The sequence below is a fragment of the Rhinolophus hipposideros genome (assembly GCF_964194185.1).
Source record: "Rhinolophus hipposideros genome assembly, chromosome: 4".
Classification (NCBI taxonomy): Eukaryota; Metazoa; Chordata; class Mammalia; order Chiroptera; family Rhinolophidae; genus Rhinolophus; species Rhinolophus hipposideros.
In genome coordinates, this window is record NC_138050.1 from 2936738 (window position 1) to 2960680 (window position 23943).

The window sequence follows — 23943 nt, forward strand, 5'->3', positions numbered from 1 at the left end:
ATATAGAGGTGATCCGGAGAGCAAGAATGTCACCTATAGAAGTCTGTATAGCAAACGACTGACCGAACCACTGCTGCCAGTCCCTTCCGACTTTACCATTTCAGCCTCAGAACCATGGCTGGAGTTTCACCTCAAAATGGAACTTTAGACCTAGTTGTCATATTATTTTAAACCCACCAAGCAACTCCTTCCATGTAAATTCCTTACTCAAATGTTCATCTTTAATGGGCACTTGCCTATGAATTGACTGGTACATATGTATACTTAAAGAAGCTTTTATTGAAGAATAAAGTACCTACAGCAAAATACACAAATAGTGTGTCCAATGAGTTACCACATTACACCTCGGGTAAAAAATCCTCATGAGTTTATTCTTTCACTCATTCAATATTTATGAGCACCTGCTTACACACGGTGCCCTAATTGCTGCTGACACAGCAGTACAGGTGCCCGGCCAACCATGGAGAGGAGGCGGGTGGCTGGCTGCGCTACTTCACGTGATGTAGGATCGGGGAGGACCTGCAACGGGTTAGCTGTGCGGAGACCCGAACTGCGCTCCAGCCTGGGGAAGGGGGCCGCTACGGCTGGCAGCCAAACATGGGTCACAGCTGAGTAAGATCAGGTCCACTAGGCTGTTTTCCTCTGCCTTAGCACATCGTCTGTTATGTACAAACACCCTAAATAAACACATCTGTCTATATCACATTCACCAAACACTCTTGGCATTTGGGAATTGTCAACACCAGTAACAAGATGTACTTTGCTCACAGGAGAATATATGAGAGACTTATATATATACGAGAGACTTCTTTTTTTTATTGGGAAAGGGGAACAGGACTTTATTGGGGAACTTATAAAGTGTGTATTTTTCCAGGATTTTTTCCAAGTTGTTGTCCTTTCAATCTTAGTTGTGGAGGGTGTCGTTCAGCTTCAAGTTGTTGTCCTTTCAGTCTTAGTTGTGGAGGGCGCAGCTCATCTCCAGGTCCAGTTACCATTAATAGTTGTAGGGGGCGCAGCCCGACATCCCTTGCGGCAATTGAACCAGCAACTTTGTGGTTGAAAGGACGGGCTCCAACCAACTGAGCCATCCGGGAGCTCAGTGGCAGCTCAGTTCAAGGTGCCGTGTTCAATCTTAGTTGCAGGGGGCGCTGCCCACCATCCCTTGCGGGAAATTGAACTGGCAACCTTGTGGTTGAGAGCCCACTGGCTCATGTGGGAATCGAACCGGCAGCCTTCGGAGTTAGAAGCATGGAGCTCCAACTGCCTGAGCCACTGGGCCAGCCCGAGAATCACATATATTTAATAAAGACGGTTAAGAATAAATCATAAAAAAGAGCAGGATTTGACTTAGCCTGACACCATCGGAATTCCCCTGCCTGCTGTCTAAAATTATCAGTTTAGGTGGCTTGTAATTAAAGTTATTGCCATGTAGGTCTGAATAACAACTCTAACAATTTGAGCCAGTGGCAAAACCTCAAGGTGAGAAAAACCACTTTAGGCAATTTCCAATGAGTCCGGACTTCTGGAAAGGGGAAGTGCCCCAAGGCAGTTACTTCCCTTCTATTAGTTCCCAGAGAAAAGGGAAGGGCCTGCCAGGGGCTCAGGGACTCCGAGACCACACACCTACACCCGAGGTAACCCAATCGCATCAGCCCATCCAAAACAAACAGCAGGTACCTGTTCTAAAGTCCGTCAGGGGCGGGAAGGTCTTCACGTTCGTACTGAACCTCCGCAGGGCTTCGTTGAGGCTCTCGGACTCAGACTCCCAGCTGACTCCACTGTCATCTGTGTCACTATGCTGGTTACACAGGTTACTATTTTCTACAGAATCGAGGCAAATATACACCTATGTGGGGGGAAGGGAAGGAGAAAACTTTCAAATTCTGTAATTTTTAGTACCAACTGATACGGAACAATCATTGCAGTCCACAGCCTCCAACAATGGCCCCAACGAGCCCTTGTAGAGCTCCTCCTCTCCCACGTCACACCAGAGTTGATCTTTGTGGCCAAAAAGACACAACAAAGTGAGGCACGTGCCTGCGGAGGTGGTGGTGCTCTGCCACTGACTATTCTCTCGGGGCCCACAGGACAAGGGACAGCCTCCCAGGCAGCACCGAGTCAGTCTTTCTGGAAGCGGACCCTGCAGTGCCCCCTCCCCACCCGAACATCTTGACTGTGACCTTATGAGAGTCCCTGAGCCAGTACTTAATAAGCAGCTCCTGGATTCCTGACCCTCAGTGGCTAAATTTGTTAGGCACAAAAAAATCATTATAAAGACCCAAAACAGTGGTACAACTACTAAGCCCTCTGATCAAATTATAGAGCAGACTCTGCCCTTTCCAGTGAAAGAATGTTTTACTGTATAAAATGGCTGAAGGAACTCTTGGGCTACTTAATTTCTCATGTCTTTATTTCTTGTTAGCCAAGGACTTTTTCTTTAGCGTACTTCATTCTTTATTGAGTGCCTGCTATGTATCAGGCAGCATTCTGGGTTCTGAGGACATATTGGTTACCAAAACGGACAAAAGTCCCTGTCTTCATGGAGTGACATTTTAGTGGGGGAAAGCACACAAACATCCTAAGAAAGTGGTAGTGGTAGTGTAAGGTGATCAGTGGCGTGGAAAAATACAGAGCAGGGTCAAGAGCATCCAGCGTGCATGTAGGAGGACAGGGGAATGACGTATTGAAAATGTCATAGGCGGGACTAGGTCCAGTTTAAAAATCTAAATATTTGATATAAACATAACTAAAGCAACAAATTGCTGGGAAAACTCGCAAGTGCTTAAGAAATACTTGCCTTATAGTATAAACAAATGTCTGAACAGGGGATTGTAGGGCAAACAAACTGGAGGTCACTAATTTTCAATTACTTAAAATCAGTAAGATGGAAATGTGAAGTCAGTCCTAGGGTTTAGGACCAAGATTGCTTGTTATGTTTCTAACCAATCATGTAAATCACACACCTCATTAGGTGAGACCACGTGCTTAACTTGAACAGCATAGAGTTCTTCTGGGGGAGGCAGAGATGAAGACAAATATGGTGGCAAAATAGGGGTCTCCGTTTCAGACAAAAGGAATTCCTAAAACACCACAAATAGATTCAAATTTCAGAATGGTTATTGCAGAAATCGAGTACATTATCCAAATTCATTACAGTGCAATTTACTCTCAATTAGCAGAAAGCAAGCTTTCTTAGACACTGACCACCACTGGGTAGTTGTATTGTAGGACAAAATGTGAAGAGTAAACAAAAGATCTTTAGAATTCTTGTCACCCCAATTGAAAAAAAAAAGATTGTGCGTAAAAAAGCCCCACATGAATGTTTATTTATGTGTACATATTTACACATTTTACACAAAGTTCTGGAAAAATGGTCAACAAATAGTTAACGTAATGCCACTGCCTAGTGGGACTGGACGTTTGGACTTTTTTCCTTTTCACATTTCTGTAGTATTTAGTTTTAGAATAAGTACATATTTTATAATAAAAACTAAAATGATACATGAAATCCCAAAAGATTTAATTAAGTTAAAATAATCAAAAAAAGAGGCGCTCTCCTAAGCTCTATAAAAGCATAAGGATTAATAAAAAGATATGTGATTCTCAGAAGGATCATGGCAGTTAGCAGTTATTAAAAGCACATATATACAAGTATCGGTGGTTTTCTTTTTTGAAAGCTTTTAAAAATTCTTGAATACAGTAATTAGCATAAGAAGTGAAATCATCACATTCAAATTATAGATTAACTTATTACTACTTAACATTCAAACTGGTGACAAAACAAAACATCTGAACCACTCAGTAGAGTTCAGAAAAACTGACTGCCCCACTGTTGAATTTTAGTGACCTGTTACAAAGCACCAGACAACAAGCATGATATTATTATAATCGTAGGAATAAAATACTACTTATAAATGATAAAATGTTTACTTATTAAAATTATTTCTCTACCAAAAAGCACAAGTGACAAAAGGGAAAACAGATAAATTGGACTATTACAACTCAATGAAAATGCAACCTAGCTAAAAATGGACAGAGCATTTTTTCATCCTTTTTTTATTTTCATTTTTTATGTTTTCCAGTTTTACTGAGATATTTGATATATAACACTGCATTAGTCCCAGGTAATTTGATATACATACATACTGTGAAATAATCACTATAATAAGTTTAATTAACATCAATTGCCTCACATTTAGAAAAACTGTTTTTCTTCTGATGAAACATTTAAGATTTATTCCCTTAGCAACTTTCAAATATACAATACAGAATTGTTAACTATAGTTACCATATTGTACATTACATCTCCAAGACTTAATTATCTTATAACTTTAAGTTTGTACCTTTGATCACCTTCCCCAATTTCCCCCACCTCCAACCTCCCCACTTCTGGCAACCACCAATCTGTTCTCTCTCTGAGTTCAGTTTCTTTAGATTCCACGTGTGAGATTGTACAGTATTTGTCTTTTTCTGTCTGACTTACTTCACAGCATGCCTTCAAGGTCCAACCATGTTGTCGTCACAAATAGTAGGATTTCCTTTTGTATGGCTGAATATTGCATTGTGTGTGTGTGTAAAATTTCTTTATCCACTCAGCTGTTGATAGATACTTAGGTTGTTTCCATATCTTGCATGTTGTAAACAACACTGCAATGAACACGGGGATGCAGGTATCTTTTCAATACAGTGCTTTTTCCCTTTGGATATATGTCCAGAAGGATCACATTACAGGATCATATGATAGTTCTATCTTTAATTTTCTGAGGAACCCCCACACTGTTCTCCATACTGGCTGCACCAATTTGCAGTCCCACCAACAGAGCACAAGGGTTCCCTTTTCTCCACATCCTTGCCAACACTTACCTCTTGCCTTTTTGATGGCAGCCATTCTGACACATATGAGAAGATATCTCATGGTAGTTTTGATTTGCATTTCCCTGATGATTACTGATGTTGAGCACCTTTTCATGTACCTATTGGCCATCTGTATGTCTTATTTTAAAAAATGTCTATTCAGTTCCTCTGCCCATTTTTGTTATTGAGTTTTTTTGCAATTGAATTGTATGAGTTCTTTATGCGTTTTGGATATTAGTTCCTTATCAGATATATGATTTGCGAATATTTTCTCCCATTCAGTAGGTTGCCTTTTCATTTCGTTGACGGTTTCCTTTGCTGTGCAGAAGATTTTTAGGTTGATGTAGTCCCACTTGTTTAATTTTGTTTTTGTTGCCTTTGTTTTTGGTGTCAAACCCTAAGTAGAGGATTTGAACAGAGATTTCACCAAAGAAAATATACAAACTGCCAAAGAACACATGAAAAGACACTCACTATTGATACATCCCCCCGGCAAAGGAAGAGAAAAAATAAACATATGGGATTACATCATACAAAGAAGTTTTTTCATAGCAAAGGAAACCATCAATAAAACAAAAAGGCCACCTACTGAATGGGAGAAGATACTTGCCAATGATATGCCTGATTAAGGGGTTAATATCCAAAATTTATAAAAAACACTCAACACCAAAAAAACAAGCAACCCAATTAAAAAATGGGCAGAGGACATAAAGAGCCACTTTTCTAAAGAGGACACACAGATGGCCAACAGACATGAAAAAATGCTCAACCTAAATAATCATTAGAGAAATGCAAATAAAAACCACAATGAGATGCCACCTCACCCCAGTCAAAATGGCTATCATCAATAAATCAACACACAAGTGCTGGCGAGAGGTGGAGAAAAGGGAATCCTGGCGCACTGTTGGTGGGATTGCAGATTGGTGCAGCCACTATGTAAATCAGTATGGAGGTTTCTCAAAAAACTGAAAATGGAACTACCTTATGACCCAGCAATTCCACTCTTATCTTATTTTCCCCAAAATGAGACCAGGTCTTATATTAATTTTTGCTCCAAAAGACGCATTAGGGTTTATTTTCAGGGTATGTCTTATATTTTCATGTATAACGATCTACAATTATTCAAATACAGTCATGCCATCTTCTGGAACATCGTCATAACTCTCCAAACCCCGAATTCAGGCTTGAATTTCTTGCGACTCCATTTCCTGTAGAATCACTGGCCCCCATCTCTCATGTCCAGCAATAGAGCTCTCCTTAAATGAGCACTCTTGTCCATGTAGCCTGCTCGTAGTGCATTGGCAACAGAGCTGTCAGTGATTTTATCCCATGAATTCTTCACCCAAGTCACTACCTCTTGCAGGCTAGACTTCACAAAGTTTCCACACTGATTTCTCTCCATTCTATTTTCAATGTAGTCATTGATTTTCATGCACAAATGGTCCTTGAATGGTTTGTTTATTGCAATATCAAGAGTCTGGAGATAGGCAGTCATTCCTGCGGGAATCATTATTTGATCTATTCTCCTCTCTGCAAGGAAGTTCTTCATGTCTTTAGCGTGGTGAGTGCTGGCTGAATCCCAGACCAGCAGACCTCTGACCACCTCACAAAACAGTGGCAGCATTAAATCAACCCACTTCCTTATAACTGCTTAAGGCTTTTTCGGTTTCAAGAACGTAAATGCCTGAAACGCGTTCAACCTTATCTTTCTTGCCCTTAGTGATGATTAGAGGTGGGGCTTTCTTTCCATCCAAACGAATTGCCAAAATACAGGTAACATGAGTACTTTCGTAACCAGTGGAGGGAATGTAGATTGACAGGGGTCCCCTCTGATCAATCGTCGTTTGAGATCCTTGGCCTATAAACACCGCAGTTTCATCCATAGCAGTCATGTTGGAGAGCTGGTATTTAGAAAAGTCGGTGCCATCAACAAAGAACTTGAATGCAAGTGCACATTTAATAACTTCAGTATCTTCCAGCTTGAACAATGTTGTCGATCTTAGAGACCATTCTTATCGCCGAAGGAAGCTATCCAGCCAGTGTTGTAATGCTTTGAATTCTTCTGGGGATATTTCTAACCGTGGTGCCATTACAAGGGCAAATGCTTGAATATCAGCCTTGAGCACAACCAAAGCCTTTGCTCTCCTATCAGCAATCCATTCACAGATGATGTCTTCCAGCTCAGGAAATAATGGTTGCCTACCTGATCCACACTTGTGCTTCGTAGCATTTCCCACATCCACCTGTTGACTGAGGTTATTGTACTCTGCTCGCCATTTTCCGACCACTCGGAGATCCAACTTCTTCTCTTTGCAGAAAGCTGGAAGATTCTTGCCCTGGGAGTCCTCCATGATTCCTCTCTTGTAATCGATGGAATATCTCCTTCTTTTTGCACTCATCTTGTCTGCGGGTCAAAATATTATTCCCTTTAAATCTACCATTAAATCAAGTGTTAACTGAAGACTTACGAGACAGAAGTGGCAGCAAAAATGATGACAGTTAAGAATGATGGTCCACACAAAAGTGACAAAAATTGTAGGCACCAAAATTCAGAAAACGTTCCTTTATTTCACACGAGTGTATTAAGTACGTCTGTTACAACACACAACATATGGAATTATGAAGATTCATATTAGACACAACCACATCCGATCGTTATCAAGTGTGCACTTTATTCGTGTGTTGTGCTATACTCCAGTTGGTTATTCTGCAGTAAGTCTTGAGTTCATCTGTTTACATAGGCGTTTACCTCTCACCCAAAGGCGCCCGCTTGGCTATTTACAAATACTTAATTATAATTTGTATTATCATTTATTTTAACTATTAATGTCAATATTTATTTCTATTTAATTATACATTTAATATTATTTTACAATTCAATACGTCCATCGTGTGTTGCAACGGACGTACTAAATGCATCCATCTGGCTGACAATCTTAACTGGGGCTGATTTTGGGGGTAGGGCTTATATTACTAGCATCCTGAAAAATCATGCCAAGGCTTATTATCCGGTTAGGTCTTATTTTCGGGGAAATACGGTAGGTATCTTTATTGCAGTGCTATTCACAAAAGCTGAGACGTGGAAATAACCAAAATGCCCATTGGTAGGTGACTGGATAAAGAAACTGTGGTACATTTATACAATGGAGTATTACTCGGCCATAAATAAGAATGAAATCTTACCATTTGCAACTATATGGATGGATCTAGAGAATATTATGCTAAGCAAAATAAGTCAGATGGAGAAAGACACATACCATATGATTTCACTTATGTGTGGAATCTAAAGAAAAGAATGAACAAACTAATCAGAAACAGCCTCAGAGATACAGAGAAAAACTGAGGGTTGCTAAATGGGAGGGTGGTGGGGATGAAGGAGAAGGGGAGGGGATTAGAAAGCACAAACTGGGAACCACAAGATTGCCACAGGGGGTATGAAAGACAGCTTGGGGAATATAATCAATAATGTAAAGATTTTGTAGCGTGTCAGATGTAGGGTGTCTTATTAGGGAGACCACTTCATGGATGGTGCAGATGCCTGACCACTGCACTGTACACCTGAGGCTAAAGCTGAATAACAATGAATGTCAACTATAATTTAATATATATACAGTCACAGGATGTGGAGTAGTCAATGGAACTTAACAGCTATGTAAGATGTCAGAGGGGTAGCAGATTGGGGGAAACAGGGTTATCACTTTGTGAGGGGTGTAAATGTCTAACTATTACATTGTTTTATAATAGTTATGAAACTAGAAAGACACTCACCATCATCAGTCACCAGGTAAACGCAAATCAAAACCACAATGAGATATCACACTTTACACCTAACCTAGGATGGCTAGGAAAAAAGTCAGGTAACAAGTGTTGGTATGGATATGGAAAAAATGGAATCCTTATACAATCCTAGTACAGAAGTAAAATGGTGAGGCCCCTTTGAAAAGCAGTCTTCCTTACTATGGTAACAGAGTCACCATATGACTCAGTAATTCTACTCCTAAGTCCATACCCAACAGAAGTGAAAACAGATGTCTACTAAAAAAAGTGAACATGAACGTTCACAGTAGCTTTACTCCCAACCACAAAAAGGTGGAAATAACCCAAGTGTCCATCAACAGCTGAATAGACAAACAAAATGTGGTCTATTCATACACTGAAATATCAATAGAAAGGACACATACTACATCGTGAATGAACATTGAAAACATTATGCTGAGTGGAAGAGGCCATTTACAAAAGGCGGTGTATCGTAGAGTCCACTTACATGAAATGTCCTGAACAGACAAGTCCACAGACATAGGAGGTTAGTGGTCTCCAGCAAACTGGGGCAGGGAGAAGTGGAAGTGAGTGCTGTTGATAGGAGGTTTCTTGTGGGCTGATGCAATGTGGAATTAGTCAATGATGATTGCACAACAGTGTGAATATACTGAAAAACACTGAATTGTATTCTTTAAAAGTTAAATTTTATGGTATGTAAATTGTATCTCAATAAAGCTGTTATAAAAAGAAAACGCTTCCTTCCTGATTTTGTATCAGATCTTTTGCACTGATGAAGTGTCCAAAAGTTTCCAAAATACTTGAATTGAAACTTACCTCATACCTTATTTCCCATCTTTCCTCCTCATACTTGTTACTGTATTCTGTTGGTTTCTGAAATACAGTATTCTCAATGAACAAAACCATTGTTAACTATATTAATATTGTCTTAAGGTACTTTCATACTTCATCTCCACAAAAACTGGGTGCGTATCCTTATTGGGATTCACTTAGTTATTTCAGGTTAACTATGGGAAATCTAATGTCCTGAGTAATCTTAGTATCTTAATACTGAGACAGTAAAAATCCTCAAAATTATGTTAAACATACGTCAATTGTAATTAGTTTAATAGAAGAGAATGGGAGCTCTCACCTCCCCTTTTAAATGTTAACACTGAGAAGCACAACTGGAAGAGAGATGAGTAATCTTTATAAAACCTGTTTAATAGACAGAACACCTTTTACACAAGCTCATGGGCACAAATGCATGCATACACACCCGTCTCCTTAAAAGAAAAAGCTGGCAGTGAGGATGACATGTACAAAGTAATATGAGTTTCTATCTGAGAGAAGAAAGTAGTTTTTTATATTAAACTGAACACCCAATGTTCGGTTTTGGACTATTACTAAAATGAATATTCAAAAACATAACAAGTGAACTGTAAATAATGAAAATATCTTGCCATATAAAATGTTATTATTTATGATGCATACCGTCTTTCTATAACGTACTTATGGCAGCTTGCAATGTAAAACCATATATATAAAAGGGTAATTATGTTTTTTAAGCACCAGGCAACTGGACTGGGATATTTATTGGAGTTAAGCTTAAAATCTGGCATTGAGTTTCTTGCAAGAAGGCAAAATAAGGGAAAACGTTATAATATCAAATAGAAGCAAAAACCATTTTATCTGGGGAGAGAGTCCTTTTCTGGCAGTGAATTCTGTTAAGATTTTATTCTTTACATCTCTATATTCAAACAACACTAGATAACTCCTAGGGCTTCTTACTGGGTCTGAAGGTACAGAAACAACTGAATCTTAATGCAATTAAAGTCTTTTTAGAACACATATAAAGTATTGCTTTTCAATACAGAATTTACAATTTCTTTTTCTTTAGGCTCTCTTAACATATCAGACATGTAGAAGCATACTGAAGACTTGAGATGTAAGACAAAATAGGACATTTTAAGCAGAATGTTTTTCTGTAATTTAGATTTTTATAGAAAAAAGAGTTCACTTACTTCTTTCAATATCTCCTCAGAATGTTCAAAAGTACAGTATTTATGGTGTGCCATAAAATAGGAAAGTGACATTCCATCAAAATAGAGATGAACAGATAATTTCCCCCATGGATTTTCAGGTAATTTCTATTTAAGTTCAATAAAGAAGATTATTAGTATAAAAATAAAGTCTGTTTGAAGATTAAAATTTTGTAGTCCGCCAAAATGAAAACATATTTTCTGAAAATAATAGTATTACCAGTTTCATCAACGACTCTTTCTTAATATTTTCTTCCTGATATTTTGGCAGGTTATGAGGCACTAATACTGTTACTCTGGTTTATGTAAAATATATTTACATGTCAATAAGGTAGAGTTTTATACTTATTTACTTATTAGAAAATAATTTGCTGCACATAATTTACTATACCTCGTCTTTAGATGATACTCATAATGTATCTATTTAGAAGTAGAAAGAACAGGTATGTTTAGGGGTAAAACAATGAAGAGTAGTTGAAATGTCAAAAAACGCAGGAATCAGAAGAGATTGATGATGACGGCCCAGGAGTCAGGACATGGTTTGGCCCTAGTCTATGCCCATGATTCGGTACTAGGCGTACACATTGGCCAGCTGGTCGTTTCTCATCAGCTTCTCTTGTATCCCCTTCGCCCAAACTCCGGTCTCTACTGAGTTATTGTAACTGCCTTCCAGCAGATCTCCCTGTTTCTTCCTTTTCCTGCTATCCAGTTTTTGTCAGTGCAGAGTAAAAATACTAGAACACAAGGTCAGATCATGTCACTCTTTTGCTCACATGCTCAAATGGCCCCCCAGGGCAGCTGACAGCAGCAGCTCTCACAGGTCCCCTCCCAGGTCCAACTCTGTCTTGCTCCTGGCCGTTCGTTGACCACTCCAGACACGCTCCTGCCTCAGCCTTCTGCACTGCTTTCTTGGTATCTGCATGGTTTGTCCTGTGATCATTTTAAAGTCTTGACCTAACTCACCTTTGCAGTGATGTTTTCTCTGACATTGCATTTAAAATGTTACCTCCTCGCCTGCCCCACCTCTCCCTATCATTCTTCCTACTTTATTTTTCTGCCTACCACTTACCACTATCTAATATACCTTATATTTTATGTTGTTAATTTTGTTTCCCACCACTAAAATGGAAGCTCCACAATGGAAGGAATTTTTGAGTATTCAGTTCACTGCTGTACCTCCAGGCCTAGGGCAGCCCAGCAGGTACGAACACTTGCTCAGTATGTTATCAGTACGTGAGGTCACACAAGCAGATCTGGGGAAGGTCCGGCTCGGCAGTAAGGGCTGCAAGCCACGCAGGTTCTTGTTTCTGAGACACTGAGCAGCCTCTGGTACAGCAGGTCCTCCTTTAGTTATAACCTCAATAAGATGCCTAGGAACTTAATTAACTCGTTTGGTTTTGTTACACATCGTTTTGCTTAAAGTCACAGAACCTATCTGTACTACAAATTGTTCTCCTGTGATAAGCTAAGCAGCAAAGAAAGCTACCATGATTAACTAAAACATTTTAATGTCTACCTTACCTGTGACATCCTACAGGGGTTGTGAGTAACCAGAGGGAACTCTGGGTACTTATACCAGCAACATTAAAGCTTCTCTACTTTCTTATTTAAGTGCATCTCTGGCTCTTTTTAAGGCTTTGTCACTCTACCATCACACCTTTCATACAGAAATATTTTCCTTACAGTTTTTGTGTCTTTCTACTCAAATCCTCAAGCACAGCTGCAGCTTGATCTTCTTACCTCACTGCTCAGAAACCTCCTATGGGGCCCCACCAAAAGACCTCTACTTCTCTAAATCCTATTCACCACTTCTCATAAAACCTCTCAAGTTCTAGCCGAATAGTTGTATTATTTCCTAAACACGCAACATGCCCATTTCCGCCTCTGTGTCTCCTGGTCGGGAGAACTTTCCTGTCTTTTCTTCAAGGCTCCCTCAGTTCTTACCGTCTCTAAGTTCCCACTGCACTGACTTGTTGTCCCAGCCACCTGGCTCCCAGCCGGTGGCCTTGCAGTGCCGAGCTCTCAGGTTTAAGACGGGCATCCACATGCTCCACTGACTAGAGAAAGTCTCCAAGGACAGGCTAACCTGCACTTAACGTTCTGAAAGCCACTACCTGTACTTTTAAACACCTCTCTTTCATTGATACTGCTCCGTTATCAAAATAAGCTGTTAATAAAGAATCTTGCCATTTATGGACTTGAATGCTTATGCAAGTTATCGGGAACTTGCTCAAAATCAGGTTTACTTACAATGAACCTTGGAAACCAAGGGGTAACTTCTTTTTTATATTAATGAGTAATTTACATTCACACTGAAACATTGCTCATCGTAAAAAATATCCTCCAAATTGTGTTAGCTGTAACACTTTATGGCAAATAACTTAAATCAATGACATATGTTTTAAGTACAATTACCATAACGTGAATTTCCACGTCTCTCTTCGAAAGCAGCTCCTGAAGGAGTTCTACGGCATCTGCTTGCCAGACATTCCCAACCTATTTGGGATTAATAAACTCAGATTTTTTCACACGTTCACAAAATAAGAGCAGGAAGCAAATGAGGACACACAAAGTAGTCATAAAACAGATAACATTAGAGAGCAGTACAAAATATACCAGTACTTCTCAGAGAATATCATGGGTGTATGATAAAAATGATCTTAAGATACTAATCATTTCCCTGAGCTTCCCCCCCATCGCACTCTCTTAAAGCATTTTAAGCTTTAAAAATATAAATCTACATGAAAAACAAAGCATCCTAACAGTTTTTTAACAAGGCCAACATGCCACCGCAGTGCTTGTACACTGTGTATTATAAAATGTCTAATATGTACTTATTGAGCAGCAGTGATGGTTGTTTCACGTGTTACGAGGTTCACACGGCAAGAACTGGGGCCTCCTGCCAAATGCCAACGAGGAGCCTCAGCCTCTCATGACTGCACCATCATAAGGAGCCCTCAGCCCCAACCATCCAGCTAAACTTCTCCTAATCCCTGAGCAACACAAACTGTATGAGATTTTTAAACAGGTGACTGTTAATTTAGATCACTAAGTTTTAGCTTATTTGTTATGCAGCAACAAATAATTAATATACCACTCCTTTATCTGATTTTCAGCTTCAAATCTGTGAGGATTTTATTTGATAAAGGAATAAATTAATTTTTACAATCTTATGCCTTCCCCTCTATGAAGATATTATGTCTCTTCATTTATTCAGATGTTTTTATATCCTTCAGTATAATTCTGTAGTTTAATTTAGTAGTCATATTAAACTTATTTCTAAGTATTTTATTATTTTTGTTGCAACTAAAAGGGATTTCATTTTATATTCTAATTTCTAGAAAATTATTAACAAAAAACAATATTTAAAATTAATCATCTTACAAATTACTGTTTACTCACAGGTACGGTATTATAGAGCTCACAGGGAATACAAAACTGGGGTGTATCAGGATATAGCAAAATAGGGTAAAGGTGACACTGTGGAATCTTCTCGGTGAATCCATGATCTAAATATTGTACCTGAAACAGGACAAAAACAATTTATAGTTAAAATTTACTATTAAAAACTAGGGAACAGAAGGGACTCTCAGATCTTAAAGAAAAAAAGACATCTTACGAAGATATCTAAATCTGGATTTGAAAAATCTCCAGAAAAAAAGCAACACTGTATTCCCTCATCCCATAGTATATCAAACCTCATTGTCAAAAGGTTTTCTTACATATAAACCAGAGCTTTGTTTTTTTTAAATAAACTGAGAATTATTAGATTCACAAATTCCTTGCGAATAATCCATTTTTTAAGATGATTTTTAAATTTTTTTCAAGTATTTTAGAAGCACTAATTTACATTTGGTAAAGAAGCATTTCTCAAATTTTCAATATTTCTCAAACAGTTCCACACTTTGGGAAACTATGTGCACTACTTCCTGCTTGAATTGTCTCGGCATTCAGCATTTTAAAAAAGGAAATAGATCATGGAGATGTAAAGTACAGCCCAGGGAATATTGTCAATAATATTATAATAACTATGTATGGTGTTAGGTGGGTACTAGATCTTTCAGGGTGATCACTTCGTAAGTATTTGAAGGAAAAAAAGTATATAAAGGTCTCATAACTATGTAGTATACCTGAAACTAATAAATATTGTATGTCAACTGTGACTGAAATATTTTTTAATTAAATAGAATTGAATGAAAAACATGAGTATATCACATGTAGACAGGATGAGTACAGTTTCATGTAACGTTTATTTCTTTGTGGACCATAGGATGAACTTTGAAAGTATCAGATTAAGGACAATGAAAAATTTATCGCGTATACTTGAAATGTCAAATGACCATAGGAAAAATAAAACGATAAAAATATCAAAATACTTTTAAATAAACTTTTCAAAAGAGCTATTAGACTGTGTGAGAAGAAATAAAGTTCACCATCATTTTATTTATTTGGATTCCACGTATGTCAAGTTCACGAATTATGATAACTTAATGAAAGTGAATTCCAGTTCATTTTTATACTAAAAAGGAGTTACCTAAACAATTCAAATGTGAAATGGACTCATTTGCATATAAACACATAAATCTGTAAGTATCCATATGCTTAAATGTTCATCCAAAATTTGAAACCATTTTATTTCTATTAAAACCATTTAAAGCTTGTAGTCCAGTAGAAAAAGCACAAAACTTAGATCAGAAATTTAGCAATCAGATGCTAAATTTCAATTTTCTTATTAGTAAAATGGAAATAATTATCTACAACTATGATAGTTAGGAAAAAATTTAAAAAAACAAATGCACATTTGTGAAAGAAGCTTAAAAACCAGAAGTGCTATTCTTATTGTTAGGTAGCATCATCAAATAGACATGATCAAATAGACCCCTGTACAAGTAGAGACAAAAGATTATTTCTTTAATTTTTCCTTCCCACCTAAAACTAAAATTCTTAAGTGCTGAATGTCTCATGATTTCATTGCTTCACTTAGTAAATACATTATAAATGTCAGTTTTTTAACATGTATTTTTATATGCACTTTTTTTCCCCAAAGTATGCAGATCTCTCTGAAGATCATGCATAAAACGCAAGTACTAGCTCAGTATTCTGAAGAGGTAAATTAACTGTTACCCTGATAGGGTAAATTAGCTGGTGTACCATTGAGGTACCAGAGACCAAACCTTTACCTGGAAATAATTTTTGGTTATTCATGTTAATAAATATACTTGAAAATAAAACCAAAAATTATTATTACAAATAAATGTGTAATGTATCTGACTACTCTTCCTACAGGATTGAAGTTATTAAAAGATATTTTAATCAAACTTTCATGTATTTAGATTCAGAAGACACTTACTGTTATAGCAGTTAGCCTTACAATGGTCACCAAGGAAGAAAAGACTCACCCTGATGGTGCCACCGCCGAGTTCCATTACCTTGCCTCTATACCACATAGTATCTGATCCTCTTACTGCACAGGCTTCTCCCTTTTTCCAGAAATAAGGCTCCAAAAGACCAAGGCATTTTAAATTACTTTGAATTTCATTCATCATTTTTATTAGCTCAAATTCTGAAAAAGTTATTACAGATAGAAAGCATTTAGGAAAAATTCCCATTTTCAAATGAAATCACCAAACTTTAAAAATTTCATCACTTAGATAATATTATAAATAATTAAAAATCAGTTCTCACATAATAAAGCCTTAATAAAATCTAATTCAGTCAGTAGCTTCTATGTTTCAAAACATACAACTAACAGCATGTAAATAATTATTCTGATCTCTAGTTATAAGTGCGAGCATACTTCTGGGAGTGCAGGAATCATTAAAAGCTCTGAGCACATACAAGATAGTCTAATATAAGAGAACTACCACTTTAAGATAAGGTCATTTCAATAGCACACCTAAGTAAAACAGAACTCAAGCTATGTGTTACTTACTTAATGCTTGGACATAAGATAATGCTAGCATATAAAACCAAAATTCAAACATTGCTAATTACTGCTAACGGTCCCATTACTGATACCACAGAAGACAAGCTCTGGAGTCAGTGCCCATAATAGTTCTATCACTTCCGTTGAGTGATCTTGGGTAGTTCCTTTACCCCCATCAGCCTCAGTTCGTTCTGTAAACTGAGGCCCGCACTGTCAGTCTCATGGGGATCAGATGTAAAGCATCTAGCACATTGCCTGGCACTAGCAGTCAGTTTTAGCCATGACTATACATGTCAAGCAAACCTTCTGGATTAAGTACTAGTGCTAGAGTTCTCAAACACTGTTCACTTGTTCTAGAATAGCCAACTCTACAGATTTACTCAGTTTTTCAAATTAAAAAATAGTATGTAGAAGATCAATAAATGAGATAAACATTTCGACATCTTCATAGCCACCATGCCCTTACGCATAGGTGGACTAAGGGAGCTTAAGTCGTGTGAGTGTAGAGCTGCTCAGTTACAGAGCACTCTGCACACACCCACGCTGTAGAAAGAAAGAATTTGCACATAAGCCTAAAAGAGATCTCAGGAAAGACCTGAATATTTTCAAATCTCTCGTCGTTTGTTGTGATCTTTTCTCATTCTAAATTAATATAAACTTCTGTATTCTTTTTTCCTAGACAGCCTCCAAACTTGTGTAAGTTTCTAATATAAAAGAACTACCATCTCTAGATATGTGGAACCTGGAACCACCACTGTGCTTATGGCCCAATGTCTCAATAAATGGCTTTTACGAGTTAGGCATTGTGAAAACACCACGTGTGTTATTTCATTCAACCTTCACAACAACCTAGTGAAAATGAGGTCCAAAGAGGTTAAATACTTGTCCAAAGTATTTCCTTCCTTGTCTGTCTTATTAGAGAGTAAGCTGCTAAGCTACTACTTATGACTAACCCTATATACTGTAAAAGATCTTACCTGCTAATTTAGGTACCACAAATACAGTTCCATCATCACCAACGCAGCTGACTATTGCCTCAAATTCTTTCATGTTAGGAATAATTGGTGGTTTATAACAGCCAGTGGTTCTTGGTTCTAGAACTTTCTCCTTAAATTCAGACATCCTGTGCTCACTGATATCAGCAGCTTTTTTGTCAGGGCTAAAATTAATTTTAGTACACTTAGAAACCACTGAATCTTCTTGTTCCAGGGGGATTTCCCGAAACTTCTCAGCTAATGAATGGCTGTTATATAATTTATTAATTCTGTAACACCCAAAAAAGAATACATCTAAATAAGCAAATAAAACATTCTGGAGAAAACAATATAAAAACAATCCCTCCAATATATTTAAAATTTAAAAAAATATATATTTGTTCTTATCTAGGATATATTAGTCTAATTTGTTACGTGAAAATGAGCATAATTTAAGTTATAATGAAAATTATTTTAAATGATGGGCTTGATAAAAAAGGAATATAATTTCACTTAAATGCTTTAAATTACAATATCATATTTACATGCTATTTTCTCTTAAAATCTGATAAGAATACCTCAAGTATTGGACAATCAACCAGATGTTATGGGAAACACAACACCGTCATGTTGATTCGAATTTAGTCCACAGACAGAACATATACATACATGTGGCTAGTTATCAACATTCATAAAATTACACAATGATACTATGAATCCCCTAAAAAATATGGTACTAATCACATATGAAGTGTTATTGGTAAAATGCTATATTCACTCATAATTTCTTTTACCTTTTGTTATTCTCTTCCAATTAAATTCCCTTCCTTCTAAGATATGCCTACCAAAAATATCCTAGAAGGAAATTAGCATCACTTATTTTAGCAGAATTACAGCAGATTTTTGTTTCTTCTACTTTCCTGTATTTTCTTTTAAAAGGAAATAAGCATTGATGAAGTAGGTCCATAATTCTTCAACTCCCACCACACCCTCAGGCCCCAGCCTTGAGCGAGCTGGTGGTTTTGGTGCCGTCCAAGCAGTGAAGAGCATCACCAGTGGCAGGTGTAACATTAACTTGCATAGCATTTTCCCCTTTAACATTTTTTATCAACGAATTCCTCTCGTCTACAACCAGTGAACCCGAAGAGAGACTCGGGACTAAAGATGCAGAACGTGGCGACAGGCCAGTGCCCAGCATTAGGTCAACACCCACCAGGCCTGGTCAACCACCTCAGAACCCATCCTACTTCAGCTGTCTCCTTCTCTGGCCATTTCATCAGGACTGGGGTCCGCGCCCATATAAGGTAAGCTATAGTAATATAAAAGAGATCTGGTCACGCGTGGTACCACATGGCTACCTGGAACATGTATCTGCAATGCCCATAGACCTCTACATCTAAGAGAGAGAGAACCAGGAAGCAAGGGCTGGTGCAATGTCCTGATGCTTCTCCCCTTGGACCAAAGGTACTTGAACTCTGTAGGACCCGGAAGGGTCTTTAAATGCAAATCTTGTTCAATTATATCTTTTGTCACCCATTTCTGTTTCACATAAACATGTTGGTGTATACCTATGAGAATTGCCAACATAAAGCTTAAACATTTGTGTCTAAGCAAATGAGGCCAAAGGTTGCAGATCTGGTACCCACTGTATCATTCCCCTTTCCTGTGGTTTAATGTGTCAGTGCCAAAGCAAAGGGAAAAGTAGAAAAGCAAACAAGTCAGTAAGTCTTTAAATATGCAAGAGCTGATGGGCCTGAATAAAGAAATTAGCAATCCTGAAGGAATGTATTTCTGAGCTGGCTCCTCAGGGTTATTTTATAAATCATTTTTAAGAGCAAACAAGATGCAATTCAGATTTGAAGGCACACAGACATGAAGAATTACACAGGCAAATAAGAAGCCTCCTCCTAAACTGATGTGGAAAACAAAAAAAAGTCCATACCTCCTTTCTCTCAAAGCTAACCCCTTTTTAATCAAGTATTTAGAGACATCAACGCGCTCTCCTTTTTCATCTCTGCAGAAAATTTTCACAGGTAGAGGCCACGCTGTGGTGTTTTCCTGAAGTGGTTTCAGAACAGAGTAAGTATGAGACACAAAAATGAAATGTTATACACACTTCTCACCAGCATTTCCTCCAACATTTCTCCAAGCCAGAAAAAAATTCCCAGCCAAGTAATTTTGATATATGAACATATCAGAGAGAAAACAGCCTGGAAGAGAGTCAAAGGGGACAGACAGTGTCATGTGAAATGTAGCAGGAAGGTCTCACTATCAAGGTAACATGTGTGTGTGTGTGGGGGGGGGGGGAAGGAGGGATGAGGAGGGTAAGTCAACTGAAAAACTTTTGTTTATCCCAGAATGGGGCAGGGAATGGGGGGATACACCATTAGTTACAAGTTTCTCTATTCTCCTACTAAACTCTGCACATTACAGATTGAAATTTATTTTCCCAGGTGTGCCTTTTTCCCCCTACAAATAAGCAAAAGAAAGAAATACAAAACATTCAGCTTCATGTAGAATTACAAAAATGCAGAAAGTATACATACAAAGAGAACAGTAACATGGAAAAATTACTTATATAAGAAAATTCTAATCATTAATGTGATGTTATCAAATTAGAAAAAAAAGGAGGCAAAGAATATTTTTAAATGTTCTGAAAAGATATATCCTATATATACCCACTTCTCAAGTCCATACTCATACACACTTTTTATGACATAGTTAATATTTCATTAGAAGCTCAAATAGTTTTCCAGTTTGCATATATGCAGAAATTTACTCTGGCATACATAAATATAACATGCAAATTATCGATACAAAAATATTACTTTAGAAATGTTTTAATTCATGTGATCATTTAGTGACATGTATTATCAAACACTTGTTATAACTTAGAATAAGACCAAAAAGGGTTCCAAAAAAAAGAAAAATCAAATACTTTGCCATTTTTTTCTCAATAAGAAAACACACGGAACTGTAGAAAACATCAATGAAATAATCAGTACATATTATAACTCCATCACACACCTGTAAGATTATAGTTGCTACAGCTCCAGTTAGGTATAATGAAAGACAGTCACAAGCTGTCGCTGTCCACTTGTCACTCCCACCAGTTGGTCTAAAACAAAAAATAATGACAATTTGTTTTATAACCAACAGCACAGGACACAGAAATATAAAATAACCACCATGTACACATATATTTGAACCAACTATATAGTGAGAAATCAATTTAAACATGACTGTGCTACTTTCACAATTTTCTCCCGTTTTCATATTTTTTCTTTTTTTTTTTTAATTTTTTTTTTTTTATTGGGGAAGGGAAACAGGACTTTTATTGGGGAACAGTGTGTACTTCTAGGGCGTTTTTTTTCCCAAGTCAAGTTGTTTTGTGCTTTCAATCTTAGTTGTAGAGGGTGTGGCCCAGCTTCAAGTTGTTGTCCTTTCAGTCCCAGCTTTGGAGGGCGCAGCTCAGCTCCACTTACTGCCACTAGTTGCAGGGGACACAGCTCACCATCCCCCGCGGGAGCTGGAGAGTCCAGCTCGGCAGCCGCCCCACCATCCCTTGGGGGACCGGCAACCTTGTGGTTGAGAGCCCACTGGCCCATGTGGGAATCGAACCGGCAGCCTTCGGAGTTAGGAGCACGGAGCTCCAACCGCCTGAGCCACCGGGCCGGCCCCCCATTTTCATATTTTCATAGCTTTTTGTTCATCTCTAATGATGAGGTCCTTGTGGATAAGATTAAAAACAGACTAGATAAACCTGTCATTTTAAATGATTCATTAAAGTTTTTATAATAATGTTGAAAGAGTCTCTGGCAAATTTTAGCTTTATTTTTAAACAGATCTGTAATACTCCTATTTGTGCCCATGTCTGAAAAATGTACACACATACATGTGTATGTATATATCTTTTAGCCAAATAAAAGCAATTGGCTAGATGGAAACTGTTTCAAATCAGGAAAGAAATCTGAGACAATCCCAAACTACAAGCTTCCTGCATGACTTGGAGAACTGTGGGTGGCACACCAAAGCACCAGGAAATTATCCTCCCATAGGCTTTCATTACAGATAGAGCTACTTCCCACTTGTAAAACTTATATCCTGGTACTCCACGGAGAAATAGTAGCTAAGACTTATTTACCAAGTTAATGACTTGAACCTCTGGAGGGAAGGCCAATTTTTGGCAACATTGTTACTTCAGTGAGTATTCTGATTTTTGTCAATGGACGCTAGAAATTCAGATATTTATGTGGCACCAGTGGTTTTTAAAAGTTGAAAATTTTAAAAACTTTCTGGAGTCTGACCTATTTCACTTAGCATAATATTTTCAAGGTCCATCCATGTTGTTGCAAATGATAAGACTTCATTCTTTTTTATGGCCGAGTAATACTCCATTCTATACATTTCTATACATTTATCAGCTTCTTTATCCAATCGTCTATCGATGGGCATTTCTGTTGTTTCCGTATCTTGGCTATTGTGAATAGTGCTGCATATATTTTTTCGAATTAGTGTTTTGGCTTTCTTTGGATACCCTGGAGTGGAATTGCTGGGTCATAAGGTAGTTCCATTTTCAATTTTTTGAGGTACTTCCATGTAGCACCAACCTGCAATCCCACATTCAGTGCACCAGGGTTCCCTTTTCTCCACATTCTTGCCAACACTGGTTGTTTGTTGACTTATTGATGACAGCCACTCTGACAGGAGTGAGGTGGTATCTCATTGTGGTTTGTATTTGCATTTCTCCAATGATTAGTGACGTTGAGCATTTTTTTGATGTCTGTTGGTCATCTGTATGTCCTCTTTAGAAAAATGTCTCTTCATGTCCTCTGCTCATTTTTTAATAAGGCAGTTTTTTCAGTATTGAATTTTTTGATTTTTTTAATAAATTTTGGATATTAACCCTTTATCAGATGTGTCATTGGCAAACAGCTTCTCCCACACAGTAGGATGCTTTTGTTTTACTGATAGTTTTCTTTGCTGTGAAAAAACTTTTTAGTTTGATGTACTCCGTTTTTTTCTTGTTTCCCGTGGCCGAAGAGATGTATCAGGAAAAATGTTATGAAGGGTAAATATCTGCAAATTTACTTCCTTTTTTTCTAGGAGTTTTATGGTTTACAAGTCTTACATTTAAGTCTTTAATCCATTTTGAATTTATTCTTGTATATGGCGTAAGAAGGTGGTCTCGTTTTCCCAGCACCATTTATTAAACAGACTGTCTATTCCAATGTAAATTCTTGCTTCCATTATCATAGATTAAATTACCATATAGGCATAGATTTATTTCTGGGCTCTCTATTCTGTTCCATTGATCTGTTTTTATACCAATACCAGGCTGTTTTGATTACTGTAGCCTTGCAGTATGATTTGATGTCAGCTTAGCATACGTCCCACTTTGTTCTTATTTCTCGATTGCCCTGGCTATTCAGGATCTTTTATGGTTCCATATAAATTTTAAGATTATTTGATCTAGTTTTGTTGAAAAATGTCATTGGTAATTTGATAGGGATTGCTCTGAATTTAGTATTGCCTTAATATGGACATTTTAACTATATTCTTCCTATCCACCATATGATCTCACTAATATGTGGAATCTAAAGGTCAGAATAAATGAGCAAATAAAACAAATAGACTCACAGATATAGAAAAAGAAAACTGTTGCTTGCTAGATGGGAGAGGGAGAGGATGGGGGAGAAAACGAAGGGATTAGAAAGAGCAAATTAGTAGATACAATACAGTCATGGGGATATGAAATATAGTAGGAGGAATACAATCAACAATGTTGTAAAGATTATATAAGGTACCAGATGGGCGCTGGACTTATCAAGGGGATCACTTCATAGACTGTGTAGATGCCTGACCACTGTGCTGTACACCTGAAGCTGAAGTAGAATATTATATGTCAACTATAATTGATAGACAGACAGACAGACAGACAGAGGTGGATAGATGATAGATACATAGTCATGGAAGGTGGAGTATAGCATAAAGACGATAGTCAATGGAATTTTAACAGTTATATGTCAGAGGGGTAGTAGCTTGGGGGATGGAAGGGGGGTTATCACTTTTTGAGGGGTGTAAATGTCTGTTATGTTGCTTTGTACACCTGTACTCTTTTTTAAAAAGTGGAGACAAAAACAAAACTTTCTGGAGGCAAAACTTACAGTTCATGTTAGTTGGATTCGGTGCACAGATTGTAAACTACATATAGTCTCTGACATAGAAAGAAGCTTTCAAATTTACAAAAAATACATTAGGAAGGACAGCCCAGACGCTGAGTAACAACATTTGAATTTCAAAATGATTTAAATGAAATCTGACAGGAAGTAAATATAAAATTCTATGTTTTGGTGGGAAAAAATCAATGATTTAAGTGTATAAAAAGCTA

At 37.5% G+C, this 23943-nt stretch overlaps 1 protein-coding gene across 1 annotated transcript in view; it reads right to left on the reverse strand.

Annotated features, from left to right (window-relative positions):
- The window catches only part of RNF17 (ring finger protein 17), a gene marked incomplete at its 5' end in the record, with an annotated part of 94277 nt that overhangs the window by 5319 nt on the left and 65015 nt on the right, over window positions 1-23943 (reverse strand). Inside the window, 10 exons of the mRNA XM_081046130.1 lie at window positions 1678-1846; window positions 2964-3080; window positions 9448-9504; window positions 10635-10760; window positions 13068-13148; window positions 14055-14174; window positions 16052-16215; window positions 17556-17842; window positions 19495-19610; window positions 20580-20670. Of these exons, the coding sequence (XP_080902256.1) occupies window positions 1678-1846; window positions 2964-3080; window positions 9448-9504; window positions 10635-10760; window positions 13068-13148; window positions 14055-14174; window positions 16052-16215; window positions 17556-17842; window positions 19495-19610; window positions 20580-20670 (1328 nt within the window). The remainder of the gene's footprint in view (window positions 1-1677; window positions 1847-2963; window positions 3081-9447; window positions 9505-10634; window positions 10761-13067; window positions 13149-14054; window positions 14175-16051; window positions 16216-17555; window positions 17843-19494; window positions 19611-20579; window positions 20671-23943) is intronic.